Here is a 17,689-nt window from a genome sequence, read left to right as displayed (position 1 = left end):
GATTTTTCCAAATCCAATGTGTATTTTACATAAAATTCACGCTACGGGATTTCCAGTGATCACTATCCACAACTGGCTAGTGGATACAATACTGGACAGCACAACCATAGACGCCTCTTCCCTCAGTTTTCTGTCCTTTGACCGTTTAAAGTTTTAAATCTTTTGCATTTTTTTAACCAAGAAAAGTTGATTAGCATGTGAGAAATTCAAGGTCTAAAAATGTCAAAGAAAACATTTTGTGAACTTTTCACGTTCAGATTAAAGTAATTCCATTGCACCTTAACTGACTTTAACACTCTAGAAACATAATTAATTTAAGTAATCTACTCCATTCGTACATCCAGATCTGATTTATTTAAATCAGATTAAAAAACATCTAATCAAACACATTTCCAAAGTGGAATCAGCATGCTAAAACAAATTAATGGTCATCTCTATACTAAATCAATTTGCATAGCGAGGAATGAGAAAGCTCAAGAAATTTTAATTTCAAGGAATTTCCAGAAAATGCTTCAGAGAACTACCTGGCATCATAACTAACTGTTCAAATTAATCTAAGAACTATTCTCTCAACTCAATCATTTGAATGCAACACAATTATCCTGATTCCAGAGATGTTTCTCAAAAATAAAGAATCCAAGTCATTGATCTACATTTGGATTAGAGCTTGAATGCTCGGTTGGCCATTTACGAAGACCCAGAAAACAGTTGGCCCTAAAGCAAAGTCATGTTTGCTTGTCAGCAGACTAAAAACGGTGGGGCAATAGGAAAGCCCGCCAGTGAACCACGCAGAACTCAACAAACTTGGATAAAATGTCAACTTTAAGGTAAGTCTTCTTTTATTAAAGATTAAGACTGTTTAACCAGGCTTTACGAAAAGGTTGACAAGTGTTATTACCTAGCCAAGTCACCAAAGACCGACTTAAGGAACCGCCTGAGTGGTTTAGAAGTAGGCAAAAGACGAGAATCCACATTAAACAGTGCTCAGTTCTTTCGTAACAGTGTAAGTGGCTCTGAAAAGAGCCTTTGGTTTCGACTCGATTTTATTCGAGTTGCCACAAACTAGTCCAGGTAGTTACTTGCCCTTGGCCTTGTGGTGGCTCTCGGTCTTCTTGGGCAGCAGCACGGCCTGGATGTTGGGCAGGACGCCGCCCTGCGCGATGGTGACCTTGCCCAGCAGCTTGTTGAGCTCCTCGTCGTTGCGGATGGCCAGCTGCAGGTGGCGCGGGATGATGCGGGTCTTCTTGTTGTCGCGGGCCGCGTTGCCCGCCAGCTCCAGGATCTCGGCCGTCAGGTACTCCAGCACCGCCGCCAGGTAGACCGGCGCGCCGGCCCCGACCCGCTCGGCGTAGTTGCCCTTGCGCAGCAGGCGGTGCACGCGGCCCACGGGGAACTGGAGCCCGGCCCGGGAGGAGCGGGTCTTGGCCTTGGCGCGGGCTTTGCCGCCCTGCTTGCCGCGCCCGGACATGGCAAAAGGTTTGTGTGCAGTCAACAACGACCGAGAAAAGCAGAAAACGCAAATTTTATAGCCTCTGCTGGGCGCGAAGAGGAAGCTGTGCCATTGGCCAACTTGTTTCATTTTGATTTAGGCCAATGAGACTCAATTATGCAGGATACCTGTTGTGATTGGGCAGAACTGGCATCTGACGTCATCCGCGGATAATCGCCAATCATCAGAGACCTTCCGCCACCTCTTCCGCCTAAACTGTTACATAAAAAGAGGAGCCCAAGTTCTTGGTCTTCTCTTGCCAGCGGCATCTCATGATGCCCGACCCGGCCAAGTCCGCTCCCGCCCCGAAGAAGGGCTCCAAGAAGGCGGTGACCAAGGCGCAGAAGAAGGACGGCAAGAAGCGCAAGCGCAGCCGCAAGGAGAGCTACTCCGTGTACGTGTACAAGGTGCTGAAGCAGGTGCACCCCGACACCGGCATCTCCTCCAAGGCCATGGGCATCATGAACTCCTTCGTCAACGACATCTTCGAGCGCATCGCGGGCGAGGCCTCCCGCCTGGCGCATTACAACAAGCGCTCGACCATCACCTCCAGGGAGATCCAGACGGCCGTGCGCCTGCTGCTGCCTGGGGAGCTGGCCAAGCACGCCGTGTCGGAGGGCACCAAGGCGGTCACCAAGTACACCAGCTCCAAGTGAGCCCCTCGCAGCTGCTGACAATCCAAAGGCTCTTTTCAGAGCCGTCCACGTTTCTCAAGGAAGAGCCAGTTCACTGTGAGCTTGTCACTCCTTAGGTTCCCTTTGAGACTCGCTTCGTACATATATATATGAATGTACATGTATGTGGGTGTATATATATGAAGACATAAGTATGTGTATGTTATTGTTTTGAGGGGGACTCAACTTTGTTGCCCAGCCTGGAGTGCAACGGCACTATCTCGGCTCACTGCAACCTCCACCCCGTGGGTTCCAACCATTCTTATACCTCAGCCTCCTGAGTAGCTGGGACTATAGGTATGTGCCACCACGTCCGGCTACTTTTCGTATTTTTAGCAGAGACGGGATTTCACCATGTTGTCCAGGCTGGTCTCGAACTCCTGACCTCAGGGGATCCATCTGCCTCAGCCTCTCAAAGTGTTGGGATCATAGGTGTGAGCCACTGCACCTGGCCCAAAATATTTTAGAGGATTATTCTGAGCAAGTATGAGTGACCGTGGCTTAGGGAAGACACAGCCTCCTAAGACCTTGCGAAAGTGGTTCTGAGTCAGTGAGAATAAGCTATTTTATACATTTTAGGGAAGCAGAAGTTACAGGTAAAGTCATAAATTAGTATGTGGAGGCTTAGGCTGGGCCTGGGGGCTCACGCATGTCGTTACAGCACTTTGGGAGGCCTAGGCAGATGGATCACTTGATGAGTTTGAGACCAGCCTGGCCAACATGGTGAAACCTTGTCTGTACTAAAAATACAAAAATTAGCCGGGTATGGTGGCACTTGCCTATAATACGAGCTTCTCCAGAGGCTGAGTCAAGAGAATCACTTAAACCCAGGAGACAGAGGTTGCAGTGACTCAAGTCGTGATCGCCACTGCACTGCAGCCTGGCCAACAGAGACTGTCTCAAAAGAAAAAAAAATCAGGTAAATCAAAGAAAATGATCTGGAAAAAATAATTGCTCTTAATATTACTGTGAAAACCTAGTGAGTGTTCTGTAGATGTGTTATAGTTAAGTTGCCAGAAATATTCTAATTATGTTTAAATAAATTTTTTAAATTAGGAGAAAACTCAGGTACCTGGAAGGATTCAAAAGGCATCTGCACTCACCTTTTCAAGAAGCTTTGAATCCTCATGCTTCTTTAAAGAAGCCCAATTATTTCCTAACATGTTTGTTATTTATGCTAGAAATTTCAAATTTAGGACTCCAATCAATTATAATATTAGCAACGACATACAAATGTTCGTGGATTTAGTAAGAATAAAACATTCGAAGAGCAAGCACAATTTAAATAATTCCCAACTTTTACTTTTGATCGTCTATTGAAACTGTAGAGGTTTGGTGAAAAACCAACTCACAAAAGGCAGATTAATAGGAGAAAAGGCATCGAAATTTATTAATGTGCATGGGGGAGAATCAGTGATTACTGCTCCCCACCCCCAACCTCATCTAATAGAATATAGAGGATTACATATGCTTCTTAGGGAAAAGGGAGATGGGGAAGTGTGGATGACTTTAGCAGGGTATTACATGATTTTTAGGGGAATTCAATAGGCTTGAATAACATATAATAGCCTGGGACAAAGTCTGTTTGGCCCACAGAGCAAACAATGGTTTGTGACAAAAGTTTGTTATAGTGTGTTGACAGACTTCAGTCTTTCTTTTTGGGATATGAGTTTTCAGTTAATGAAAACTCAGAGAAGAGACCAGAAGTAACTGTCCCCCCCCTCCCCCCGCCCCCGCAGATCTATACTTAGAGAGATAAAGGAATTTTAAAGGACAACTTCATCTTGTGCTTTCAGATAGACAAAGAAATGAGCGACAGGAGAAGGAGGGAGGTCAGAAAGACCTTGAAGGTTCTTCTTCAGTTCAGTCTGTCAAGGCTCCTTATTTTGGGGTACCGGTTTCTGAGCCCCAATAATGCAATCTCATTAGACAAAGCATCTATTCTTGATACATCAATATCATGTTAGAAAAAAATTAAAGCTCAAAAGATTTTTAAAGTTAGGCTGAGTGCTGCAATCCTAACACTTTGGGAGGCTGAGGCAGGAAGATTACTTGAGGACAGGAGATCGAGACCAGTCTGGCTAACATGGTGAAACCCCATCTCTATAAAAATACAAAATTAGCTGGGTGTCATGGCATGCACCTATAATCCCAGCTGCTTGGGAGGCTGAGGCAGGAGAATCGCTTGAACCCGGGAGGCAGAGGTTGCAGTGAGCTGAGATCACCCCACTGCATTCCAGCCCAGGTGAAAGAGCAAGACCTTATCTAAAAAAAAAAATTAGGAAAATACTTTCCAGAAATTTTGGTAAAATTGTTTATTATTGTTTTTGAGGCAGGGTCTCACTCTGTTGCCCAGGCTGGACTGCAGTGGGACACTCATTGCTCACCACACCTTGACCTCCCCTAGCTCAAGCAATCCTCCCAGCTCAGCCTCCTGGGTTGCTGGGACTACAGGCACAGGCCACCCCGCCCGGTTAACTTTTTTATCTTTTTTGGTGGAGATGGTGTTTCACCAGGTCGCTGAGGCTGTTCTCAAACTTCTGAGCTCTGGTGGTCCTCCTGCCCTGGCCTTCCAAAACGTTGGGGTTACAGGTGTGGGCCACTGTACCCTGCCCTTATGTTTAATGTTAAATAGAACACAATGGAATTTTGGAGTCTACACAATCTTTTTATGTATGTACAGTCTTTTTAGAAGAGATAAAATTCATATTTTGGTTACAGAATACTTAAAAAACCATTATTTAAAAGTTCTTTCTTGAGTTGTTTTACCCATACGTAAATTCATTTTACTTTCCCCACATACCTGGAGTACGCTAACCCACTGCTATAGCATGGGGCTGTGTGAGCCAATATTGGAGGTGTTGACGACTATATCTCATTTTTACAAGGCATGTGGAGTGGAGACTGGGTTTCATTTTTCTTTTTGCCACCCCATGGTGCCTAGATCAATGGTGACCCTACAAAATAAGGTGAATAAAATGTGTCATTATAAAATAACATACATCTTTATAAGAGAACTATGAAATAATGATATAAAAAATTTTTAAGCTTAATTAATTAATTTGAGACAGAGTCTAGCTCTCAGGCTACAGTGCAGTGCTGGAGTGTAGTGCTATGATCTTGGCTCACTGGAACCTCTGCCTCCTGGGTTCAAGCAATTCCCCTGCCTCAGCCTCCCAAGGAGCTGAGATTACAGACCGCTGCCATCGTGGGTGGCTAATTTTTTTGTATTTTTAGTAAAGATAGGATTTCACGATGTTGGCCAGGATGGTTTTGAACTCCTGACCTCAATGATCTGCCTGCCTCAGCCTCCCAAAGTGCTTGGATTACAGGTGTGATTCACTGCCCTTGGCCAAGAATCTTACGTTTAAATGAGGCTGAAATAGCACAGAGGGCTTTGGGCTTTTGGGAAAAAAGTAGAGGCTGTTCAATGCAATGGGTACGTTCAAGCTACGCCTCAGAGGTTGGTGTCATGGTTGGGTGGATTGTACTCAGGAGTGCTATGCTTGTTAGCAACTTCACACTGACATCCACCTGTCACAGCCGATTATTATTAAGCTAAGTTAAATTCTTTGAAAAGGAAAAAAAATCTAGTTTTCTGTCTTTAGGCTTGTGAGTACTCTGAAGTGTCTGGAAAAAACTAATTCCTACAAGAGATGGTTATGGGCTTGAATTTATTGTGAGACAATAAAAGAGTTACACTAGAAGGAGTTTTGCGTCTCCCGTTCTGAATGAAAGCAGGAACACTAGGCAAGGGGCAAGGGCAGATACTTAGGGCCTCCTTTGAGGGGAAGGATTCTCTTTTTGGGTAGATATTAACTTTTTTTGAGTGAAGGGTGGCACGACACACCACCCCAAAATGTACCACATTGACATAAAGATTATTTTGAGTTGAGGGCACCTGTGAAGAAGAAAATACAAGAAAAGTGTCTGCCCTCTCCCTGTGTGCCTCAAAGCAGGACATACATGTACAGAAATCTCTCTCCTCACCTCTCTACCAGAAAAGACAAAAATTAATCACCAGAGACAACATCAAACTCATCAGCCTGGAGAGGGCGCCAGAGCAATCAGAGTAACAACTTGACCAACCAGCCTTATGTACCACTACTTTCCTGTATGTCTTCCCGTAATTGGTTACTCCGAGAGACTCAAAATCCTTTTTCTCTGCCCTCTAATTCCTCTAAAAATTTACTGATCTTATTAGAGATGCTATATATAAACTGGAGTTCTAAGTCACATTTTTTAGTTACTCATTTCTGGGTGTTCTCACATGTGACGTGCTGCACACACGGTAATAACCTTGTTTGCTTTTCTCTTCTTAATCTGTCTTTTGTCACAAGAGCTCTAGCTGAGAACTCAGAAGTTCAGAGGGAAGATAATTTTTTTCCTCTCTTATATGAGGCTTCCAGGAAAATCAGGTCTTTCTGACAAAATTAACGACAAATTTTGACAACCTTTCTACTCTCTTAGGTATCTTCTTGATTTTACAATGTCTTTCTTTCATATTTTAAATCTGTTTGCTGTGTCTTGATTTTAATTGTATGCATAAACATATTCTCTTTATTGATATTGTGATGATGTTTGAAGTGAGAAATGGAGAGTAGGACTTAAAAAGGGTCTTCATTTGATTATATTCTATTTTTATTTTAGCTATTAAGATATTCTTATAGCTGTTTAAAAGTTATATCAAAATATAAAATTCTAAGTAACCATTTATTCAAATATATTAGAAATCTGAAAAACATAAAACTTGTTAAGTACTTTATTTGGACTAATTCAAATAGCATAAATGTGAATTTAAATCTTTAGAAAAAGTTAAGTAATTGAATATCAATAAAATATTAATAAATAAATAGTAAATATAAATTTTAAATATATGACTAGTGAGATCTTACTAAGCTAGTCTAGCCATTTTGCTCAGTTATCTCCATTATTTCCTAAAGCATCCTGTGGAGTAACTGTTATTGTCTTTACTCTCATTATAAAGATGAGGAAATTGGCCAGGCATGGTGGGTCATGCCTGTAATCCCACAACTTTGGGAGGCCAAGGAATGCAGATCATCTGAGGTGGGGAGTTGGAGACCAGCCTGGAGAAACCTTGTCTCTTCTGAAAATACAAAAAAAAAACTGCTGGGAGTGGTGGCACCTACCTGTAATCCCAGCTACTCGGGAGGCTGCGGCAGGAGAATATCTTGATTCTGGAGGCGGAGGTTGTGGTGAGCAGAGATTGTGCCATTGTACTCTAGCCTGGTCAAGGACAGCAAAACTTGGTCTCTAAATAAATAAATAAATACACAGAAACATAAAGATGAGAAAATTAAGAGCTAACAAAAGTGTCTGCAGTGAAGCCACAATTTAAATCTAGGCTTGTTTGGCTGCAGAGGCTGAGCTCCTCACCACCCTCCAAAGTAAACATCTACATGAACACCCTGAAAAGCAACAAAATTATGTTTTAAATTGTGTCAGGATTTATTACACTTTTTTTTAGAGTTGAAAGAATTTTGGTGTATCCATGCATGTAAAAAAATGTAAATACATGAAAAGATGACTATTTCAATAAATAGATATCAAAAAGTTAATAGGATAGTCCTCGGATTGTGATTTATAGTTATTTTTCAGTTTGCCTAATCTGAATTTTTTTAAATTTTTAACCACGTACATGAATTACTTTCTAGTTACTCGGACACCAACTGGTTTACTGCAATTCAATTCAGGCACGGAACTGAATTAATTATTTGGAGTTAGCCGGACCTCACCAATTAAAGGGCACATTTCCCAAGAAGACTGTCTCAACTTCAGACACCAGCTGCAACTGGGGTTCCCAGGCCACTTGCTTCTGAGCAACTGGCTTCAAATCCAGGGATTCACTCTACCCCTTCATGTTCAATAATTTGCTAGAATGACTCATAGAATATAGAAAGTGCTACCCTTATAATTATAGTTTTATCACAAAGAATAAAATCAGGACCAGTCAAATGAAGAGACACACAGGGCAAGGCTTGGAAGGGTCCTGAATGCAGAGGTTCTGTGCCTGGTTCCATCTCTACGTGAAACCAGGAGTCACCTTCATAGGACATCTATGTGTTCACAAACCAATAAACTCACTGACCTTGGTATCCAGAGTTTTTATGGGGGTTTCATTATGTACGCAGGATTGACTGAAGCATGGACTGTATGATATTGAACTTGTTAGGGCCCAGGGCAGTTTTCCCCTTTGTACTCCGAAGCTTCACTGAAAATCACTGGCCAGAGGCAGATGAATAGGAGAAAAGGCATTCAAATTTATTTAATATGCATACGGGAGCCTTCAGAATGAAGATCTAAAGGTACAGGGGAAATTGTCCATTTTTATGCCTAGGTTGAATAAAGTATTGATAGCTATGTAGAAATATGATTCCACATAAGGAGTACAATCTAATGCTAAGAGACCGCGTGGGGAAACCCATCAAGGCCTGTCTGGATTCTTCTTGGGCTCTCTTTCTTTTCGACATGGGGCAGGGCCCTCTCTGAAATGGTGGTCTTACAACTTACAGTCAAACAAGGTAAGTCAAAAAATTGCTTTGTGGCCAGTCTTTACATGGCAAATTAAAGTTTTTATGTTTCTTTCTCCCTTTCTTTCTCTCTCTCTTTCTTGTGATGGAGTCTTGCTCTGTTGCCCAGGCTGGAATACAATGGTGAGATCTCAGCTCACTGTAACCGCCACGTCCCTGGTTCAAGCAATTCTCCTCCTTCAGCCTCTTGAGTAGCTGGTATTACAGGCATGCGACACCATACCCAGTTAATTTTTTGTATTTTTAGTAAAGACAGGGTTTCACTATGTTGGCCAGGCTGGTCTCAAACTCCTGACCTTAAGTGATATGCCCGACTTGACCTCCCTAAGTGCTGGGATTACAGGCTTGAGCTACTGCACCTAGCCTAAACAAGGTTATATTAAAGATGACAATTTATCACTTATAAACAAATCAATAAATCTTGCTGGGTAAAGAGTTCATTAACTCAGCATTCAAGCAACAAAACCAAAAGTAAATTCTGAATATAACACAGAATTTAAAAACCATAATACTCAGTGGTGGTCAACATACCCAACAGTTACTGCTGGCACCGTGGATAGAATAAAGCTTTTGAGGAAAATGTGATAACACTCATCAAAATACCTTCAAATCTGTGTCTTTTGTCACAAAGCATTTCAATTCTAGATTTTTCTCAGAAAGTAAATTTCGAACAGTTCTCCTTTAAAATACGAAAAAGAAAATTAGAAAGCAGGTTATTGCTAACTAGTAAAAATTTTCTTAAAGTGGATCTAGAAAATTCTTATGATGGAATATTAAGCAGATATAAACGAGTGCTTTTAAAATTTTTCCTAAAGCAAATTTTCTAAACTTTTAACTGTGAACATAGATACGCTGTGGCAAACAACGCTGACTAAATCATGGGCAGAAGAGAATTTTGGTAATACTTCTCAGTATGTATACTGTTAAAGGTGGTACTTAATTAGCAAAGAAAAAATCAATTATTTAAAAAAATCTGATTAATAAATTTCTAGGGAATTAATAAACACTGCAGCAGGGAGAATTCATGAGAAGAAATAATAAGCAGACATTAAAATCACTTTTTGTAAACTCTTTAGATAAGAAAAATTGGTTAAAATAACAGAGTGAAGTGGTAAAATGCCATATACTTTATACATTTTGTGGGGGAAAAAATCTGCATTTATCTGCTCAGCAAAAGAACTTATTAGGTGCAGTAGAGATCTTCGTGTGATGGGAAAATGGGATGACAGGCTGTTGTTACTGTATTGGCTTTTTTTTTTTCTCCTTTTTTTGTAAGAAACAGAGGGTGTCCTAATGGACCATGCTGTTAATGTTTTAATTCAATTACCATGCTGGGTTAATGTTTTAATTCAATTTAAGTTTTTCTTTGGTAGTGCTGGAGTCTCGCTATTTTGCCCACGCTGATCTTAAACTCCTGACTTAGGTACACTCCCACCTCCGCCTCCTAAAATGGCGGAACCAGAGACCTCAGCCACCGAGCCCGGTCACTCTGTTGTATTTCCCATAGTATTTATGTATTTCTTCTGCATTCAAAAGCAATGTTTCAGAGCCTTATAACGTTGCAACAAAATGCTCGGCACATTACAAAATTCAGAACACGGAAACAAGAAGCTCGCTTTTCTTTATTTCTGTTCGGCCCTTTGGATCATCCCTCCCCCACCCGGGCGGTACTTCCCGCCTACTTCTTTCCTGTTCTCAGTTCGGTCCGCAACGGTCTTATAAAGGCGCTGCCTCGAGCCAGAGCCCTCACACAGCGTTGTGCGAGTCTCGGCTTGCTCAGCATGTCTGGCCGCGGCAAAGGCGGGAAGGGTCTGGGGAAAGGCGGCGCCAAGCGCCACCGCAAGGTCCTGCGCGACAACATCCAGGGCATCACCAAGCCCGCCATCCGGCGCCTGGCTCGCCGTGGCGGCGTCAAGCGCATCTCCGGCCTCATCTACGAGGAGACTCGCGGGGTGCTCAAGGTGTTTCTGGAGAACGTCATCCGGGACGCCGTCACCTACACGGAGCACGCCAAGCGCAAGACGGTCACCGCCATGGACGTGGTTTACGCGCTCAAGCGCCAGGGCCGCACCCTCTACGGCTTCGGCGGCTGAGCGTTTCTTGTTTGTCACCAAAAGGCCCTTTTCAGGGCCCCCACCCTCTCACCTGAGGAGCCGTGATGCTCGTTAGTTTTTTTTGCTGTTAGTTCGCTCCTGAGTGCGCCGCCATCGGAGCATGCGTCCCTAGTCGCTGAAGTAGGTATCCGTCCTCGCGCTCCAGCAGAGGCTCCAGCTTTAAATGCTCCGGAAGTTAACATGGGGTGCTAGACTGTAGGACGCGTCACCATTACGTTTCCCTGGAGCTTCCGGCTGGCTGGAACCTCGGGCGCGTCACCATGCAAGGCGAATTTTTTGGAGACTGCATCCATCTCCCTGCGTTTCCCATTCTGGTTTCGAAACCATCCTGGCCTCAGATGATCCTCTCCTAGACCTAATGTTGACAGTACAAGAGTCAGTAACGTACGCCTGGCCGGGGTGTTCTTGGGGTCTTAGAGTTAATTGCTCATTTTTAAAGAGGCACTTACGCAGTATAGCTGGGGAAGAAAGAAACGGTTGTCGGGTTTCTGGCACCGTGAATCCTACTGCACACACGTTGGTAGCAAGGTCTTTTTAAGCAACAGTCTTTAATCCGTAGTCCATAAATGAGTTCAACTTGCCAGTTTGGGCCCCAATTCTTCAGAAAGGTGAGAATTTGAGTCCTCAAATAGAATATGTAGTTTCTCGGTACAACAAAGGAGCATCAAAACAAGGACTGTCTTACCCTTTGTCACTTAACGTGGGTCAGAGCTTTGCCGCTGAGAATTCCTCAACTTGAGTGTTCTGAGTTGATAAGCTATTAAAAGTGAGATTCCTACTACGTAAACTTAAAGGTCTCTAGGCTCAGTGAGTAACGAGAAGTGCTAATAAATCATATTTGAGGTTATCCAACTCCAGAGATTGATTTAATTGGTTCAAGGATACTATCATCTCGTGGGTTAGATTTAAAAAATAACTGGTTTAAGGAAAGAACCTGTTGGTATTTAAACAAAAAACTTTGATTCTTACGTGCTGTTACTTAGAAAAATCTCTGGTCCACATGGCTGGATCTCTTTCTACTAAAATCTGTGCTACCCTGTGGAAAGCTGAGATTAATAAAACAGTAGTGAGAACACAGAAAAAGACAAAAATAGCAAACCTATCCAGTCATGCTGTAGCCATCCTCACAAGGACAGGGAGGGATATTGCACATCATTTACCACTCAGACTGTGAGTACACACTTAAAGGTATGATGCTATAGAAATGAGACGTCTCCATTTGCAAAAATTGTGTAGAAAAAATGCATTTGACAGGTATTTCTTACGGCTTCATAATAGACAAGAACTAATTATGCAATAGCTGGCTGAATCTAGAGGACTGCAATGGGGTTAGAAAAGGTTGCTCTCTGGGCCCCACCATGCCTGTAATCCCAGCACGTTGCAAGGCCAAGGCTTGCAGACAGTTTTAGGCCAGGAGTTGGAGACCAGCCTCGCCAACATGGTTGAAACGCAGTCTCTACTAAAGATAGAAAAATTAGGCCAGGAGTTGGAGACCAGCCTTGCCAACATGGTTGAGACGCAGTCTCTACTAAAGATAGAAAAATTAGCTGGGCATGGTGGCGCACACCTGTAATTCCGGCTACTTGGGAGGCTGAGACTGAGAATCATTTGAACCTGGGAGGCGGTGGTTCCAGTAAGCCAAGATCACACCTCTGCCCTCCAGTCTGAGTGACAGTCTCACCACCACCAACAACAACAACAAAATATTGCTGTTGCCCAATATTGTTGCCCAGGGATGATGGTCAGATGCAATTGCAGGCCTAGCATAAATGAATAATGCTAAGTGTTTCACATTCTATGTACTATTGTCAAAGTGTTCTGAATGCTTTTTATTTACCAATACATTTACACTTGACTGGTTTTTTTTTCCCCCCTTATTTGTGGAGAACAGGATCTCACTATATGGCTTAGGCAGGTCTCCAACTCCTGGGTTCAAGCTATCCTTCCACCTGTGCCTCCCTAAAAACAGTTACAGGCGTGAGCCACTCATCCAGCCTGGCCAAACACATTTAATCCCCGCAACAGCCCTTAGAGCAAGGTACCATCATCATCACATAATTGTTTACAAAAATAGAGACTCAGAAAGGACAACCGAAGATCCCACACGGATAATATGATTATTACAGATTTGACTGCAAATAATCTGCTTATGATCATGCTTAAACTTTTCACCATGTCACATCGCTTTGGCGGTGTAAAGTTATAAAACAACATTTATGTCTTAACTTTTAAAATTTATTTTTGGCCCGGAGCAGTGGCTCACACCTGTAATCCCAGCACTTTGGGAGACTGAGGCAGGTGGATCACAAGGTCAGGAAATCGAGACCATGCTGGTTAATACAGTGAAAACTGTCTCTCTGAAAAATACAAAAGTTTAGCCAGGTGTGGTGTCTGTAATCCCAGCTACTCCAGAGCTGAGGCAGGAGAATCACTTGGACCTGGGAGGCAGAGGTTGCAGTGAGCTGAGATCGCACCACTGCACTCCAGCCTGGGCAACAGAGCAAGACAATGTCTCAAAAAAAAAAAAAAGACATCATTTATGTCCAGAAATTTTTATTTAGACTCAGCAGTTCTAGATCTGACTTTTCAGGATTTAAAACTATTTTTCATGTAAAATATATATTTTTTTGCCTTAACAAAAATTTAAATAAAAGCAGTATAATTAAAATTCCACTGTAGTAATTACTTGAACCACAAAGTTCTGTACTTTTGCTTAATCTGAATCAATGTGACTATGTGTTGTCCTTCCAGATCTTTTGATATCCCCAATGACACACAAAAAAATTAGCTTTGCTCACTAGATTCCATTGATAAACTTATAAAGCTATCTCAATAAATCAACCTAAGTGTCCAATGCCAGATGAATGGTTACAAGGAAATGTCATATACACAATGGAATACTACTCAGCCTTAAAAATAAATCTTGCCATTTCTTACAGCACAGATGAAACTGGAGACCACTATGCCAAGTAAAACAAGCCAGGCACAGAAAAACAAATGTTGTATGATCTCACTTACACAAGGAATCTAAAAATGTTGAACTCAAGAGTAAAATGGTGGTTGCCAGAGAACGAGGATGGAGGTCCAATGGGACCCAGGAGGTACAAATTCTGGAGGTCTATTGTAAAGCATGGTGACACTAGGTCATGAACTGTATACTTGAAAACTGCAATGTTCTCACCACAGAAAATTAGATGGATGTCAAGCTGGATTTAATCATTCCACAATCAATGTCAGATCAGATTGTACATGTTGTAATTTATCAGACCTTAATGAGGGTGGAGGAAAGTAAAAATCTCTTTAAATCCTTTACAAGGCCAGGTGCAGTAGCTGATGCTTGTAATCCCAGCACTTTGGGAGGCCGAGGTGGGTGGACCACTTGAGGCTAGTTTGAGACCAGCTAGCCAACATGGCAAAACACCATCTCTATTAAAATGCAAAAATTAGGTGGGTGTGGTAGCACACCCTGTAATCCCAGGCATTTGGGAGGCTGAGGTTGAAGCAGGAATATCAGTTGAATTTAAGAGGTGGACGCTGCAATGACCCAAAATCGTGCCAACTGCACTCCAGCCTGCATGAGAGCTAGACTGTCCCAGAAAAGACAAAAGTAACCTAAATACTTTTGGACTTGGGGTCTTTTCAAAAAATATTTCCAACTACCAGACTTGTTACTGCTATAGCACGTTGTGTGTGTATTTGCCCTATTACATAGACAAAACAGCCTCACGAACTTTTTAACCAAGGCATTTTGTTTTGAGACGGAGTTCAGCTCCTGTTGCCCAGCCTGAAGTAACAGTGACAGGATTTCTGCTCCCCTCTGCAACGTCGCCTCCCGGGTTCAGGCGATTCTCCTGCCCCAGCGTCCCGAACGGTTGGGCCTACAAGCTCGTGCCACCACGACCATCTAATTTTCTGTACTTTGACAGGGCTTCACCGTGTTGGCCAGGCTGGTCTCTAACTCCTGACCTTGTGATCCGTCTGCCTCGGCCTTAGAAAGTGCTGGGATTACAAGCTGAGCCAACACGCTTGGAGCAAATACTGAAAGAGCACATTGCGACTCCTCGTTAGTGGTCACAGCCGAGTGGCTACATTAAGTGGTCATTAAATTCTTAGCCCCAAAACTTACAGAAACATGTAAAATGTACGCCTAACCAGACCCAGCGTTACCACTCCTCCGTTGAAAAAGTAGGGGGCCCTGAAAAGGGCCTTTTGGTGACAAACGAGAAACGCTCAGCCGCCGAAGCCGTAGAGGGTGCGGCCCTGGCGCTTGAGCGCGTAAACCACGTCCATGGCGGTGACCGTCTTGCGCTTGGCGTGCTCCGTGTAGGTGACGGCGTCCCGGATGACGTTCTCCAGGAACACCTTGAGCACCCCGCGAGTCTCCTCGTAGATGAGGCCGGAGATGCGCTTGACGCCGCCGCGGCGAGCCAGGCGCCGGATGGCGGGCTTGGTGATGCCCTGGATGTTGTCTCGCAGCACTTTGCGGTGGCGCTTGGCGCCGCCTTTCCCCAGGCCCTTCCCGCCTTTGCCGCGGCCAGACATGCTGAGCAAGACGAGACTCGCACAACGCTGTGTGAGGGCTCTGGCTCGAGGCAGCGCCTTTATAAGACCGTTGCGGACCGAACTGAGAACAGGAAAGAAGTAGGCGGGAAGTACCGCCCGGGTGAGGGTGGGGTAATCTAAAGGGTTAAACCTAAAGAGGGGAAAAAGAAGCGAGGGAACAAGAAGTTTCCGTGTTCTGAATTTTGTAACAAGCCAAGTATTTTGTTACCTCGGTATAAGGCTTTAAAAAACTGCTTTTGAATGCAGAAGAAATACATCAATACTGTGGGAAATACAAAAATAAATCAAGAAACTCCAACCTGTTAGCACATTGCAGCGATCACTACTGCCAGTTGACAAAGTATACTGAGCAGATAAAATATGTGAGCAGATGCACATATTTTTCCAAGAAAATGTATACAGTATTGTATATGGCGCTTTGCAGCCTCAAAGAGGCTACATTGATTATAGTTTAATCAATTTCTCTTTATGAGATAAAAGTGATTTTTAATGTCTTTCTCTGGAATTAACACAGTTTTAATCAGTTACCCAGCAGTTTTTTTAATCGGCCGTATTTTAAAAATAATGTTTTCCACATTCCACATGAATTTACTTTTTCCCTTTACTTGTGACCAATATTGAAATTTGTATGTTTTTTTATTACACCAGAATTTAAAATTTTATTACAATAATACTTAAAATTGCATTAGAGGTCTCACGATTTGGCACTGAGAGTCTCATTTTACCAGATTTCCTAATCTGTTTCACCAAAGTTTCTGGACAGCTTTAGAGGCATTTTGTGAAGTTTGAATAAAATCTTTTCGAGATTTTTATCATGTGTATTAGCCTTAGGAATTAATTGGGATAGAATTAAAATCCTCCAAACAAGCTCTTATAACTAGAAAATTGGTGTGTGTAGGTTTTTTTTTGTTCATTTTTTGTTTTTTTGATACGGCGTCCTGTTCTGTCGCCAGGCTGGAGTGCAGTGGCGCGATGTGGGCTCACTGCATCCTTTGCCTCAAGCGACCCTCCTGCCTCAGACTCCCGAGTAGCTGGGACTGCAGGCGCTTGCCCCCAAGCCCAGTTAATTATTTTTAATTTTAGTGCAGACGAGGTCTCACTCTGTTTGTCAAGACGGTCTCGATCTCTTATCCTTGTGATCTGCCCATCTGGGCCTCCCAAAGTGTTGGATTGCAGGCATGAGCCACCGCGCCAGCAGTTTGTAGGTTTTTAAAAGGTCACTTTTATATGATCCAATTAAAGATTTGTTATCAACCATTATGCAACAACTTTGCATATATTTACTTATCTTTCTTTTTTACTAATACAGGGTTATACTTTGAAATTACTTTTAACCTTAATGAAAATTATAAAACTCCTGTAACTATTGTAATATAACCTCTTATTATTCAATTATTTGTTTAGAAAGTGGGTTAGAGCTGAAATTCTGGAAGTAGAAAAACCAAGCAGAAGTGGTTTTAGATTAAATGTTTACCAATCAGACTCGAGCTAACTTGTAACCGATCAGACTCGAGGTGACTTGTTTATATTATTTTTATTTTTATTTACTTATTTATTTATTTAGAGACGGTGTTTTGCTCTTGTTACCAAGGCTGGAGTGCAATGGCGCGATCCCGGCTCACTGCAACCTCCGCGTTCTGGGTTCAGGCAATTCTCCTGCCTCAGCCTCCCGAGTAGCGGGGATTACAGGCAGGCGCCACCATGCCCAGCTAATTTTTGTATTTTTAGTAGAGATGGGGTTTCACTATGTTGGCCAGCCCTGTCATGAACTCCTGAACTTGAACGCCTGCCTCAGCCTCCCAACATGCTGGCATTACAGGCATGAGCCACTGTGCCCCGCCATATTTTTCTTTATAACTAATTTACAAATATTTTATATTTCGATTATACTTTAAAACATGTTAATACATCATAAACTAATCTATATTTATGTATAACACATTAAAAATTAATTTAAATAACTAGTATTTATTTTTAGTACTTGTTCTCAATGTTGTTTAGTACTTGTTGAGGTGTTGTTCGGAAATCAACACCTCAAACTATGGCATGGTGACAAGCTGAACTGAAGAAGCCTCCAGGTCCCTTTGACCTTCTCCCTGCTCACCAACCTTTATCTCCCTATGATCCAGACTCACCAGGTGAGTCCCAGTAAGATGAATTTAATCATACCTGAACAGATCATTTCACAAGATAATGCACAAGTTTCATTTCTTTTCCCTGATCCATTCATTCCCCCTGGTAATCCCTCAAATGAATTCCTCTTCTCCAACCCAGAAACTGTTTTGCAAGAATGGTATA

At 42.7% G+C, this 17,689-nt stretch overlaps 4 protein-coding genes across 4 annotated transcripts; 2 read left to right on the top strand and 2 right to left on the bottom strand.

Annotated features, from left to right (window-relative positions):
- Positions 1-335: 335 nt before the first annotated feature.
- Positions 336-1,496, bottom strand: LOC103792193 (histone H2A type 1). The gene has a single exon (XM_054254760.2). It carries the CDS (start codon positions 1,466-1,468, stop codon positions 1,076-1,078), a length of 393 nt encoding a protein of 130 aa, XP_054110735.1. The 5' UTR covers positions 1,469-1,496; the 3' UTR covers positions 336-1,075.
- A 245-nt stretch (positions 1,497-1,741) lies between these two features.
- Positions 1,742-4,983, top strand: LOC103792191 (histone H2B type 1-H). Its single transcript, XM_078368109.1, has one exon. It carries the CDS (start codon positions 1,762-1,764, stop codon positions 2,143-2,145), a length of 384 nt encoding a protein of 127 aa, XP_078224235.1. The 5' UTR covers positions 1,742-1,761; the 3' UTR covers positions 2,146-4,983.
- A 5,479-nt stretch (positions 4,984-10,462) lies between these two features.
- LOC103792192 (histone H4) lies at positions 10,463-11,680 on the top strand. The gene has a single exon (XM_078368112.1). The coding sequence runs from the start codon at positions 10,496-10,498 to the stop codon at positions 10,805-10,807; it is 312 nt and encodes a 103-aa protein (XP_078224238.1). The 5' UTR covers positions 10,463-10,495; the 3' UTR covers positions 10,808-11,680.
- A 3,334-nt stretch (positions 11,681-15,014) lies between these two features.
- On the bottom strand, positions 15,015-15,403 carry LOC144581992 (histone H4). The gene has a single exon (XM_078368110.1). It carries the CDS (start codon positions 15,368-15,370, stop codon positions 15,059-15,061), a length of 312 nt encoding a protein of 103 aa, XP_078224236.1. The 5' UTR covers positions 15,371-15,403; the 3' UTR covers positions 15,015-15,058.
- Positions 15,404-17,689: the final 2,286 nt, after the last annotated feature.

The sequence above is a fragment of the Callithrix jacchus genome, chromosome 4 (genome assembly GCF_049354715.1).
Source record: "Callithrix jacchus isolate 240 chromosome 4, calJac240_pri, whole genome shotgun sequence".
Classification (NCBI taxonomy): Eukaryota; Metazoa; Chordata; class Mammalia; order Primates; family Cebidae; genus Callithrix; species Callithrix jacchus.
Note: the sequence above shows the minus strand (reverse complement) of the source record. Positions and strands in the feature narration are given on the sequence as shown.

Excerpts from the sequence above, each read along its gene's own strand:
- LOC103792193 (XM_054254760.2), bottom strand. The coding sequence starts at position 1,468 with ATGTCCGGGCGCGGCAAGCAGGGCGGCAAAGCCCGCGCCAAGGCCAAG.
- LOC103792191 (XM_078368109.1), top strand. The coding sequence starts at position 1,762 with ATGATGCCCGACCCGGCCAAGTCCGCTCCCGCCCCGAAGAAGGGCTCC.
- LOC103792192 (XM_078368112.1), top strand. The coding sequence starts at position 10,496 with ATGTCTGGCCGCGGCAAAGGCGGGAAGGGTCTGGGGAAAGGCGGCGCC.
- LOC144581992 (XM_078368110.1), bottom strand. The coding sequence starts at position 15,370 with ATGTCTGGCCGCGGCAAAGGCGGGAAGGGCCTGGGGAAAGGCGGCGCC.